This window comes from Tamandua tetradactyla, chromosome 3 (assembly GCF_023851605.1).
Source record: "Tamandua tetradactyla isolate mTamTet1 chromosome 3, mTamTet1.pri, whole genome shotgun sequence".
Taxonomy (NCBI): domain Eukaryota; kingdom Metazoa; phylum Chordata; class Mammalia; order Pilosa; family Myrmecophagidae; genus Tamandua; species Tamandua tetradactyla.
The window spans coordinates 45,209,964-45,223,482 of NC_135329.1; the positions used below are offsets into that span (position 1 = coordinate 45,209,964).

Sequence of the window (13,519 nt, forward strand, 5' to 3'; positions counted from 1 at the left end):
GAGACCCATTTTCCCCACCCTCATCCCCAAAATACCAATAATTGAGAAAATATTTAGTGAACACCTGCCATTTTCTTGCTATTGGCTGGGAACCTTCTAGGTGGTACTGTAAGTGTAGGGTATCTAAAGGATCAAGAAGGTTGGCTATGTGGAGGGATAACAGAGAAGGAAGAGGGTTTAAAGCAGAGATGAAATAGCTTCCTTTCTCCTCTTAGGACTGCTTGGCTCATTTGTTATCTTCTCCTTTTCTAAGGGGTTAGAGCTAACATGTTGATGACAATCTCATTAAGAATTAGGCACAGATTTAAAAGAATATTCAAGAGTTGATTGGCTTTGGAAGAAGATTGGAGCAGCACAAGAGACAATATAAATGTTTGATAGTTGTGGGTCATTTAACAAACATTATTGAGATTGCATTTCATTCTTTCAGGACACTAGGGTTAGGCGTATAGATGCAGTGTGCAGGGAGACGATGTGTGCAGCAGAAAGAGTATGATTCTTTAAAAGAGTAAGGCTTGGGCTACCCTTCTGCCTTTGCCCATTTGTTAGATGTGCGGGCAAGTCATTGTATATGTGAGCTTCCACTTTCTTGTCCAAGCAAATGGGAACCATGTGTAGATTCAGTGGGATGCCATACATTAATCACCTGGCATAAAATAAGTGTTTAAAATTCCTGTTATCTTTGCCCTATTCAAATTGATGGTTTCAGAATACCCTTTTGAATGAAGTTTTCATCTTAGGACTTTTTGAAAAGTATATTTTGACCAAATTCAGAAAATATTGCAACTACTTAATTAGCATAAATGTTTCTAAAGAACATTTTCTCAAAATTAATACTTTTTTCTAGTCCAAAACATATATGTGCAGCTGGCAAGGAGAAATGCTATGTTTCACAGTGGATTTCGCTTTGGGATTCACCTGTTTTGACAGTAAGACAAAGGTAAGAAACCAGTCAATAGCTGATGCTCCCATTTGGTGATGTATTTTTAATTATATTTCATAGAATTTAACCATTGTAAATGTCTGATAGTAATCAACAACTATTGCTTGTGTATTTGTGCGTTCATCAACTGTCTTCTTTCTGATAGTTCAATGTCCCAAGACATTCATAAGCCCTAGAACCTAGGCAATGATGGCAACTAAATATTATTTAATGAAAATATTTATATCAGTGTGTGGTAATGTGGGAAGAGTACAATGTGATTTTTCTCATTATAGCTCAAGAAACAGCCCCATGACACAGAAACATTTTGAAAAGAAATGTTAACTATTTAAAACCTGAGCATTTTTAGTAACAGTAAAATAACATCTACCCTTGATGGTGTTTACTGAGTTTTTCTGATTCCATGAATATAAAGCAGAGTTTGCTGGAAAGCTAGGTACCAATTTAAATCATGGGGAATAACACCCATTACCATCAGTACCTCCACAAAACCTGAGTTTTTCATTGGGTACATATATGTTAAGAAAATGTTTTGCAAACATAAGGCCAGAAGTTTGTCATTTATTATTTGTTAAAATTTAATTTGTTTTAATTAAGAATGAATGTAATGGAAAGTCTTGACATGAGGAATACTATACCACATTCAGTTCAATGTACATCATAATTTCTAATACCTCTATTTACTTGTTCGTACAACTTCCGTGCTTTGTGTCAGCGTGAGCTTATTTATTTTGCATTGAGCCATAAGTCTACCTTGAATAACTGAAACCTTTTCTCAAAGCTCCTAAAAGTTGTCATTCATTTTCACATACTTGTTTACTTCTAAGCTGCTATGTATTAAAATCTTCTGATACTTTCCTCCATTAATTAATCATGGCACCCAGCCAATCAATGAACACTTGTGCAGTGACACTATTCGCCTTCACTTCTTTTCCACACTTTTACACTAGTGGTTCTCAACCAGGGGCAAGTTGGCCCCTGTACAGACATTATGAGGGTCACAACTTGAGGGTGCAACTATCACCTAGTGAATGAGACCATTGTCCTTGGTTAAAATCCTACAATGCACAGGACAACCCCTCTACGACAAAGAATTATTAGGTGCAAAATATGTATAGTACAGAGATTGAGAAACTCTGGTGGCTTACTTTGCAGTATTTTGTGACCATAAAATTTATCATGGCCATTCTTATTTTATTTCCTTACAGAAAGATTGTTGAGATGTTTTCCAGTAGGAGAATACACATGTTTATAATAAAAATAAAATGTAGTTGCATAAAATTAATATTAAAAAGGGATATCATATCTGCCATCCAATATAACAGTCAATTTATAAGAGTAAACTTTTTCATAAGTACTTAACGACTTGAAGACATATTGGAAAGCTAGCCTTCATCTCTAAATGTTAGCTTGTATTCCAGATTTTCTGTCTACCATCTGGATATTCCCCCCACACAGGAGTAAAATGGTATTTCTATATTTAGGACGACTAATAAAAATCCTCACTGATGTGTTGTTGCTGGCCTTGTCATCCGTTGTTCCTCAGAAGACATTGTGCTTCTTCATTAGGCCGGAGCCCAGTAATCATATAGGGTTGAGATAAGATTGATACAGACAAACAAAAAGATCAGTTTAGGGGTAATAAAATGAAAAAGAATTTACTTTCTTGTAGGAGAAGAAGTGAAGATCTAACTTGGCCTGAGTGCTGAGGAAAAGAATGTTTTCCACACCTACAAATGGAAAATACAAAGATAAGAATTCTATTCTAGTCACAAAGGACACCCATCTTTTTGCACCGCAAAACGTTTTTTTTGCGGCTGCTAATTGAGCTGTAGCAATGAAGGATTCAAATATTATCTCCCGTTGTCAATATTTTAATAATTCAGACTCTTTACAAAGGAAGTGAGCAGTGGTTATCACAAAAATAGCCAGTAATCTTAAAAATAAAACAAACATTAGCATATTTCTGATAACAAACATTTGACTATAAGAATGTTTTCTAACTACTAAACCCATGGAAAAAATGTTTTATCTTGCAAGATTGTCACATTAAAAATCAGAATAACCTTTAGGCTCTATATGGTTGATCATGAGTTCTTTGGCCCATTCAGATTCACTTCAGGAGATTGCTTAACATAAAATCAGAGCTTTGGGGGGTTCAAGGATAGTTCAGTGGTAGAATTCTCAGCTGCCATGCAAGATATCCAGGTTCAATTCCCTGCCCATATACTTCCCAAAAATCATCAAACAAACAAAAAAATCAATAAATGGTGCAGCAATAACGGGATACTCACATGGAAAAATAATGAAATGCGACCCTACCATACAGTGTACAAAAAAAAAAATCAAAGCTTTTGTTATTTTTGATTGTCAAAGAAGCATAATAGTGAGTGAACATCTTATTATACGTTGGAATGGAAGGCCCAGTCATGTTTTTCGGAAGGGCTCAAAATCTTGAAATGAAGCAGTTGCTCAGATATTGATATTTTAGATAAAATGTTTAGAATTTTAGAATTATCATCCTTCATGGAGGTAGCAAGTTGTTTTTTTTTCTAGAAAACTTACCATTTTTGATACATGACAGAAACGTTCAGAAAGAGAAAAGGGAGAAATGGCATCAGTAACCTGAAAATTACTGATTATAAGAGGAACTGTTTCTCTGCTGAAGTGTTTTTTCCATAGCCGTGTTCATGAGGCATAGCTTAAAGGGTTAAGAGAATATTGCCCATTGCCCAGCCAATCCCCTCATTGTGTGTGGAGCATCTTGTCAGATTTGCCCAAATCACTCTCCCTCAACTTGCATTCTAAGAAGCTGATGAAAGGATTTGTCTTACTTCACCCTTAACAAGGACTATAGTTTGAAATTAGCATGTAATTTGAAGCAAATTAAACTAATTCTGTAGTTTTCTCAAATCTTTAAACACATGATGTTCGCAGTTTAAAAATAATGTATGAAAAAGATAATATACCTAAAGCACTCAATTGTGAGAACTATTTTTAATGTTTTTATTAAGTCTTCACAGAAATACATTCCATACATGATGTACACTCAATAGCTCACAATATCATCGCATAGTTATGTATTCATTACCATGATCATTTTTTAGAAAATTGCATCATTCCAGAAAAAGAAATAAAAAGAAAAAATTCACACCTACCCATACACTTTACCCCTTGCTCTCACTGATTACTGGTATTTCCATCTCCCCAATTTATTTTAACTTTTGTCCCCCTTATTTTTTTTATCCGTACTTGTCCATACGCTGGATGAAAGAAACATCAGACACAAGGTTTTCACAACCCCGTAGTCACATGTAAAGATGTTACATCTTTATACAATCGTCTTCAAGAATCAAGGCTACTGGAACACAGTTTAACAATTTCAGGTACTTCCCTCTAGCCACTCCAATACACCAGAAACTAAAAAGGGATATCTATATAATGGATAAGAATAACCCCCAGGATAATCTCTTGACTCTGTTTGAAATCTCTCAGCCACTGAAACTTTATTTTGTCTCATTTCTTTCTTCCCTCTTTTGGTCTAGAAGCCTTTCTCAATCCCTGGATGCCAGGTCCTGGTTTATCCTGGGATTTCTTCACACGTTGCCAGGAAGATTTACACCAGGGTGTCATGTCCCACATAGGAGGGAGAGCAGTTAGTTCTCCTGCTGAGTTGCCTTAGAAAGGCCACATCTGAGCAACAAAAGAAGTTCTCTGGGGGGTGACTAGGCCTAATTTTAAGTAGGTGTAGCCTATCCCTTTGCAGGAATAAGTTTTATAGGGGCTAACCCCAAGATCGAGGGCTTGGCCTGTTGATTTGGTTGTCCCCACTGTTTGCGAGATTATCAGAAATTCTGTGAGAACCATTTTGAATTATTTGAACAACATCTTCATATAGGCATCTCTTGTTTCTATGTGTATTTTAACAGCTCTTTATTATACTATGTAAAATGTTGATTAGTTAGGTTATTTTACCCTAATACGGGATGACTACTTTTGAACCCTCCTTTTTGCAAATCAAATACTGAATTATTGTTGATCACAGAGAAATGAGTAGTTTAGATATTGCCTATTTTGTGAGAAATTTTTGGTAAAAAATATGACATCCAAGTTTTCTCCAGCTTCTCATGATGACACATTAGAGATCCATCAAATGGAAGCTATATAGGGCATAATTTTAAAGGCAAGTGAGATTTGGATTATTTTAACTAAATCCAAGAGGCTAAACCCACAGTCTTCTTTTGTAACTTTCAGAGGGCGGAATGTGGAAGGATGGGATATTGTATTTGGAGAGTAGAAGCATGCTCTTGGGAAATGCAGACACATAATTAGTGGAACAATAGTTGTTAATAGAGCCTCCAAATCTTCTGTTATTGTTAGCTTATTTTAATGTCCCAGTGGCCCACATAAGGCCATCTTCCTCTCCTAGTAACAACAATTTACACATATGCTTCATCTCTGTAACTTACTATCACAAGAAGTAGTAGTTGAAGTGTGATGTCAGTGTATTCTAATTCTATATAGATTCTGATAGTGTTAATTCTGAAAGAACCCTGATGCCTTGAGTCTGGACTCCAGGTCCTGCCTGAGTGGGCTTAGGTTCAGCTTCCTCCTTGTGAAGATAAAAGAGTTGGAGGTATTGTTCTCTTAGGCCCTATGGCAGCTAAATTTCTCCAATCTAGGAGCAGATGGTTTTATACTTTGACACGAAATGCAGAGACTCTATTCAACTGTGAGGTTCAATATAAAAGCAGAAGAAAATGTTGACGATAATTTCGAGGTCTGTGTAAAAGGAGTGATCAAAGGTATCAGATGAGATCAAAATGCTTTTGAAACTTTCCCCCGTTATCCTTAGACCCTTTGCCTTTTTTCCCTTAATTGTGTGACACTTAGAGAAAAATATGTTCAATATTTCAAAGAAATGTTTTTAAAAGAAAGTCAGCCCTTACAGCTTGCTAAAAAAAATGTTTTCTGTTTTTATATTGGGATTTTACTGGGAAGAGATTGTTTTATCATAATAGTGTCAATAATTAAAGACTATCTTTTATAAAAGGCGGCCATTACATCTTTATTTACTGCAGCCATTTTTTTTACTAGAGTAAGAATTTATTGAGTACATTTCATCTTTTAAAGTACCTTAGAAAACATTAAGTAATGTCTGCAATAGTATTGAAAAGTAATATTATCTACATTTTTCAACTTGGATCAGGAGAAACTCAGGTTAAGGGATTTGTGCACAGCCGTGGATGGGGTTGATGTCAGTCAGGATTAAAGTTTCTCATTTTATCTGCACTCCACTAGACATGTTACATAATACAGCAAGAACTGAGCATCTGGTGGATTTTTTTTTTTTTTTTTTTTTTTAGTTTTCCAAGCAAAAAAAGACAACTGTCTTACGAAATTTTAGACAATGGACAGGACAACCCAACAAAAAAACAGAGAGAATCAATAAGGGTAAAAGTGGGACTGAAAGATAAAACAGTGGAAACTGATGTGCACTGATAAAATGAGAACTAATTACTAAGACTTGGATGGAGGTAGGGGTTGGGCTTAGGTGGGATTTGAAGAAGACATTTTGCATAGGGCTAAGAATGAGAAGATAGAGATTCTGACCATTTATTACATGTTAAATGTAGATAAAATATTCAAGCAAATGTCTACATTTATTTAAATAGATTATAGATTATTTAATTTATTAATAGATGTTAAATGAGTGCTTGTTTCTAAATCACTAATTAATTTCATTCCTTTACAGAATGTGCTCTGGAGATTTAAATTCTCTCAGCTTAAGGGATCTTCAGATGATGGAAAAACTCGAGTAAAGCTGCTATTTCAGAATCTAGACACCAAACAAATTGAGATGAAGGTAGGGAACATAGTTTATCCCACGTAATCAACCACACAAACAGTAAAATTTAGATGATCAGCAGATAAAAGTTTCCATTCCACCCATGTATGCTTAAATAAACAACTGAGTCATAAAAATCAGATTGCGAGTATATCAGAAGAGCTCTAGTTATGTATCCTATTAGAGATTTTTATATTCTAAAATTGTGATCAAACACATGATTTGATTCTACTAAATAAAAGTAAGAAGTTTCTTAGTAAGTTTTAACAGAAAATCAGTATTTCAAAATAGAAGTCAAAATTTAAAGGAAGGCTTTTGCAATTGCATTAAGGATGTGATAAATTTTCTATAATAATGTGAGAAAGCTGCTCTTTTAATCAAAAGATCCTTAGGCAGAGCTTTCAAATTCATTGCATTGAGCTGTCAGTTGACTTTCCCCAGGAATTGATTCCCCCCCACCCAGTATTTTATGTATTGATGGATTCTCAATAAACTGAATATAATGGCAACTAAAGCCACCCTAGGCATAACTCAAAGCACTACCTTAAAGAAAACCAAAGGGAAAACCATAAGCAAATATTGTTTGGAAACAGTTTATCAACAGTTTGCCTGCATTTTTTTCTGATGAACTTTATCCAGGAACATATCACACATGACATATATCAGAAGTCTTAGCATCCATTTTAACTTCTTTATTGAGTTAAATGAAATGTTTCATGACCTCTTTTTGAGTATAGTCAAAATTGTTCAGAATTGTTTGAGGTCCTTAATTTTAGGAGATTAATAAAATCAAAATCTGTTGGCCTGGGCTGTATGATGGTGGCTCAGTGGCAGAATTCTCGCCTGCCATGCTGGAGACCTGAGTTCGATGCCCAGTGCCTGCCCATGCACAAAAAAATATATATATATATTAGCCCATTCCTAGCCCATGGCTCCCCGCCAAAAAAATCCATCAGACCATAAGTTGCATCAAAGCCTGTTGGACCACGAGTTGTATCACGTCTGGCACCAGTAGCTGTAACATGACTGTAGAATCCCTGCATTGGGACAGAATGCTGACTATTCAGTCATATTGCCCCAAACAAAGTCCAGGAAGTTTTAATCCCCAACAAAGAAGGAATCCTAGAAGAGAGAGAAACTTGAAGTGATTTTAATGTGATATTTTATTTGCATTGATGGGTCCATCATGGGTAGAATTAGAATTATTTTCCTTTGGTTTAGTTTTCCTTGGGGAGAGCTGTGGCGGGAAAGGCGTTCCTTACCTTTTTTGTGCTGAAGCCCTGTGAAACTCTTACTTTCATTCTGAGTTCAAATGTGGTAGACCCTCTGGAAAACCAATTCACCAGTAAGCTGTTTATGTTTTCAGTATTGAAGGCTATTCTAATGTCTTCCACCAGAGCACCAGTCTTTCTTCCAGGGAATGTGCTTTGGGAAAGTCTGACTGCAGATGTGACCTCTGATATATCTCTTTGACAGGCTATTTGATTAATTTACTTTTTTAACATTAAATCACCTTTTGGTTAGCTGTCCTAATGAGTAGAGGCATTGTATACTCTAAAACATACACTTTTGACATGTGTTACATTAATCTTTTGTGTATATGTTTTGAAGCAGACTTAATTTCTTTGTGGCACTTTTTTTAGACTGTTATCAGTTTTCTACTTTTAGTTGATGAAAAAAAAAAAAAGGGAGCCCTAAAACTTTGTAGTTGGTCATAGGGACAGATACAGGATTTACAGAGCTTGAAGCTTAAACCATTTGTCAGAATGTCTTTAAGAAAAAAAAAATCAAAATTGCGGATACAATAACTTAATAACACAAGGAAATGAGTAAGAAACATAAATACACCCCACCAAACCCAAACTAAACATATCTCCAACTCAGCTCTCCCCTTTCACCACATCCCAAACATGCCCAATGCCTCTCTAATTCCAGCCCACAGCAGGGAACTCAACTGGAGGGGAAACTGTGGAGCAAGATCAAAAGAGAAGTCTTAACTAATTGCAGGTAAAATAAGGACATAGGGCCCCTCCCAAGGCTTTGGAGGTAAATGAGGGCTCATTAAGCTTAAATATAGTAAAGCTCCATGGCAGGAAGGACTCAAATTAGGATAAAAATAATTTGCCCTGTTTTTCAAGAGGGCCTGTATATAGCTATAGATCTGCATGTATATAACAATAGATAAAAAGCACATGTGCTGCGGTGGCCATTTTAAGAAAGTGTCTTCACAAGCTCAAATGCTGATTTTATTATGGTTTGTGAGATATGCAAAAAGTTAGAAAATGACCTTGGAATCTAGAGCCCATGAAAGTTCCTGGAATTAAGGAAGGACTGAAATAACAAACCCACAGGACTAAATTCTGAATTGGAATCAAAACTAGTTTAAATATTTGTTCTTAATAAATAATCAGGAAATTATTTAAATAAATAAGGCAAGATTTGTTTTAATAAATAATTAGGAAAATTTTATTACCTTAATAAATCAGTTAACTACGATTTTTGGAGAAAACACTGTTCTTATTAAATGAATTTTCTAGTTGAATGAATGCTAAACATAATGAGTTTTATTTAAATTTTCATTTAGTGTCTTTCTGGAATATTTATGTACAACAGTGTCTTAGTAATTAGTGCATAATGAAAAGACTTGAGTTTCTCTTTGAATCCAAGAGAGGATTCCAAGGCCTTGGGACTGTGGAATGGGACATTTATTGTTATCATCCATTATTGCAAAAATGCAATAGAATTCAGGAATTTGGACTGATTCTGTAATGATTCTAGTGACTGAAAATTTGAGATTGTGGCCTTTTTTTAAAATGAATTGTTTTTATTTTTTTTTTGCCTTTTTTTTTCTAACAGCAAATGCAGGGAACACAAACTTTACTAAGTGAAGGATTTATCTTTATACTGTTCTGCTTAATTGAAACTGTGTTTTATTTATGTACATTTTAATTAGAATATAAGGACTAAATTTGGAGTGTGTCACAAGGGGAGTTGGTGTCCTTTCTTAATTTCCCCAAGTTTCTTACTACCCTCTTCTCAGTATTCATAAATATATGTAAAGTGCAAAGCTTTATTGTAAAATACAAAGATACATATTCCATTTCTGTTTCTAGACTGAACCTTCAAAGGACAACGTTAGATTTTTAACTTGAGCAGTAGTTACACTTAATACATTTTTTTAAATGAGTAAACTAATGAAGAAAAAACAAATTCATATTGAAAGAACTGCCCATACGCTCATAAAATTTTGTATCAGTTTCTAATGAGAACATTTTTCCTATTCTCGTTATATTTAAATAATTCAGTTATTACATGCAGCTGCATACATGTTTCTGATATTTCCATATGGGTATCCTTGAAAGAGAGACTGGTCATTGAAGGCAATGCTCAGTGTAACAAATAATAATTACATCTTTGGGAGAAAAAAATAACATGTATTTTTCATGGTACAATGATCTATATCGTGAGGATTAACTCCACAGAAAATTATTCCACTGACATCAAAGAGTCAGTCATATGTGTCAGATTTGGTAAGATGAAGATCGAATGTGGGGACAAGTATATATTTAGAACTATTTGAGGGCTTAGAGAGTAGAAATAATTTGGAGTATTTCTGTAACTGAAGTTTGCCTGCTGTGCTCTCTCTGCAAAGAGCGTTGATACCTGCAGCATTTATTATTGATATGACTGAATTGGTAGTACTGAAAAACTATTTCAAGAAGCCAGATGGTGCAGAGAAGGAAGTAGGAACAAGGTAAAATGTCATCAAATAGAGAATTTTGCATCTCTTGTGTGCATGAACCAGAGACTATCGTATGTTCCTCAGTTGCAGATGGATATGTACATGAAAAAACAAAATACAAAATTAATAAGGAACACGTGAAATGTAACCCCCCCTTTCCCAAATACTTCTCTAAATTAAATCTTATCAATTCTCAAGGCAGTTGAACCAAAAATATAGCTGTTTGTGTGGGTTTTTTAAATGTGTTTCTCCAGCAGGCTGGTAAATTGATCCATTCCAGAAAAATTAGGTAGCTGCTTACCCTGAGCATCTTGGTTATAGTTTTGAATCTACCATGGCTGTATCTATATAACCATAATGTTCAAAGTAAATGAAAATTTTAGTTGACGTGAGTTTCCAACTCTTAAAGTAGTGGCCCCTGGCAAGTATGTCCTGGTATTGTAATATTTTTTCATGTGTCTCATGTTTATCTGAGTGAAATTACAGAAGAGTGGAATTTCAGTAAAATAGTTATTGAGTTAATCCATCAAATGTTGCCATTTATTTTCAGAGATGAGTGGAAATCTTGTCTGCACTTGAGGAATACATTTTCTTTTTTTCTGGAACTAGAAAAAGCCTAATGTAGAAACAAGCAGGAATGGGGACAGTCAAGAGTGCTAGCATTTCAATAATCTCCAAGACTGAAATCCTCAGAAATGTAAGCTAACACACATGCAGACTAAACAAACTAAAAATAGAATATAGGAAGTCACCGCAAATACTCTGATTCTCTGTTTATGGATGTCTTAGTTTCCTGGCTGCTAAAACAAATGCTATAAAATGTGTTGTCTTAAACAATGGGAATTTATTGCCTCACTGTTTGAGGCTAGACGCAGCCCAAAATCAAGGTGTGAGAAGGCAATGCTTTCTCCTAAACACTGTGGCATTCTGGGGTTGGCTGTCAGCGATCCTTGATCCTCGACTTTTCCGTCACATGGCAATGCGCATGGTGGTGTCTACTCCTTTCTCCTCTGGTTGTGCTACCCTTTAGCTTATTCCTGTGACTTCCCCTCTCTGTCCCTGAATTTCATTCTGCTAATACAGGTCTCCAATAATCTGGATTAAAGCCCAATCTGATTTGTTGGACTGCAAATTGACTAAAAATAACATTTGTTAAAGGTTGTATTATAATGGTTCACAATCACAGGAATGGATTAAGGTTAAGAATTTTTTTTTTGCTAGGGTACATAATTCAACTTACCAAAATAAGTGAAGCCTGTACATTAACACCAAATACAAAAGGCACATGGGTTGGAAGTGACCTAATTAAATTTTCTTCACTCTTTCAAATATTTTTTAGGCATCTCTTATGTGACAACCGGTTGGGATGCAAACACAAATATGATCTAGCCTTTAACTTTCCAATGTGCAAAATATAGGGGGAGAGACATAAAATATAAAACAAATAAAGAATTGGTTTCATGAGTGCTACTGACACCTTGATTTATTAAAAAATAATTATTTTACTGAAATTCCACTCTTCTATAACTTCACTCATATAAACATGATTAAAGCAAGTAGTGAAACTATTAAATGCGCTGGTGATGAGACAGAGCCATTCTTTATTGACAAACACTTGTCAGTGCTCTTCTCTGTGTGTTCCCTCTGCAGCTGTTCCCATAAAATCTCTCTGTCATACAGCAGGTGTCTGCTGCCCTTCTCCTTGGAGACAGTGCAAATTCCAGGTTACCCTACTATGATTTCCAGGCTGTAATTTTTGTGGATTCTCTCTGATTGTGATTGGTAAAATCACAATCCCTGCCCAGTGAGCTTTTGTATCTTGTACCTCAGAAAAGTCACATCTACCAAATATATCACATTAACAGGGATTTCTGTCATGAGCATCCAGTACCAGGTGAGAGAGAAGATTCTGAAGAAAACACAGCAGGTATCATAACTCATGATCGCTCATCCATAAGGCATATTTACTTTATAAAACCTAGGAGCAAGCTCACTGAGTTTTCTCAATAACCTGGTAATTTATACATTGTCTACTCAAAGCCCATACCTTAACATTTTAGCAAATTTTAAAGCTGAGACGCAAAGAAATGTCATGGAGTTAGTAAGGGGCAAAGCTGAGTTAAACCTTGGGTGATCAGAAACGAGAAGACAGAATGGGTGAGGTTAGCCATTCTGATGGGAAGGTCATTAATGGCGAGAACTTATACTTCTAACAATAGCATATTTATTATGTTTGAAGTTATGTGGGTTTGGTTGAAACAGAACTAAAGAACTAACCTCAGCCTCTGCTTCTGTTGCTAATGGAAATATGTAAAAATATCAACCAAACTTTGTTGTACACATTACTAAAACTAATGGTAGGCTGGTACATGTTTGACAGTGAGTGAAGAAGTGAGGGACGGATTTATGGTTCCCTGATTTATAGAATTTGCTGGTTTCCATGGTAAAAATATCCCCATCATGACTGATTTCATGGTTCCTACATTGCATGAACTGGCTTGCAGAATTTCCTGAAAAGCTAACAATCAGCTCTCACGCGACAAGTCCAACACACCCGAGAACGAAAGAAGCCCCAAATTCTCATTTCAACCCCTGTTAGATAATTAAATCCTAAATACTGAAAGTAGAATCTAGCTGCATCAAAGTAGAAAAAGAGTATCTAGAGAAGTAGAGAATTCTTGTTTTCTTGAACTGAGTTTCTAAAAATTAACTTGATCTTAGCAACTTTTCAACTATATAGAGGAAGGAAAGAGCTATAGGAAATGCAAGAGCTTTCTGGCCACAACTTGGAATGATGGTTTATTGAGCTTTGGCTTTATTAGTTCTTTATTTATGTGATCTTGAATGGTGACTAAATAAGAGAAGCATTATAAAATTAACAAGTCTGAAGATTCCACCAGTTGGAATTCTAGTTTGAAAAATTCTCTGAGTCATAAGTTTTGGATGCTTCAATGATTCAGTCTGATGCGCTCTGTTTTGTTTTGTT

General features: G+C 35.3%; 1 protein-coding gene across 16 annotated transcripts in view; it reads left to right on the forward strand.

The window, feature by feature from the left end:
- The window catches only part of SNTG2 (syntrophin gamma 2), a 484,887-nt gene that overhangs the window by 443,700 nt on the left and 27,668 nt on the right, over nucleotides 1–13,519 (forward strand). For 15 of the 16 annotated variants that reach the window (XM_077153049.1, XM_077153052.1, XM_077153057.1 and 12 more), the window contains 2 exons: nucleotides 848–940; nucleotides 6,699–6,809. The exons of the other annotated variant lie outside the window; for it this stretch is intronic. In XM_077153049.1, coding sequence (XP_077009164.1) covers nucleotides 848–940; nucleotides 6,699–6,809 — 204 coding nt within the window. The remainder of the gene's footprint in view (nucleotides 1–847; nucleotides 941–6,698; nucleotides 6,810–13,519) is intronic. 16 annotated transcript variants of the gene reach the window in all.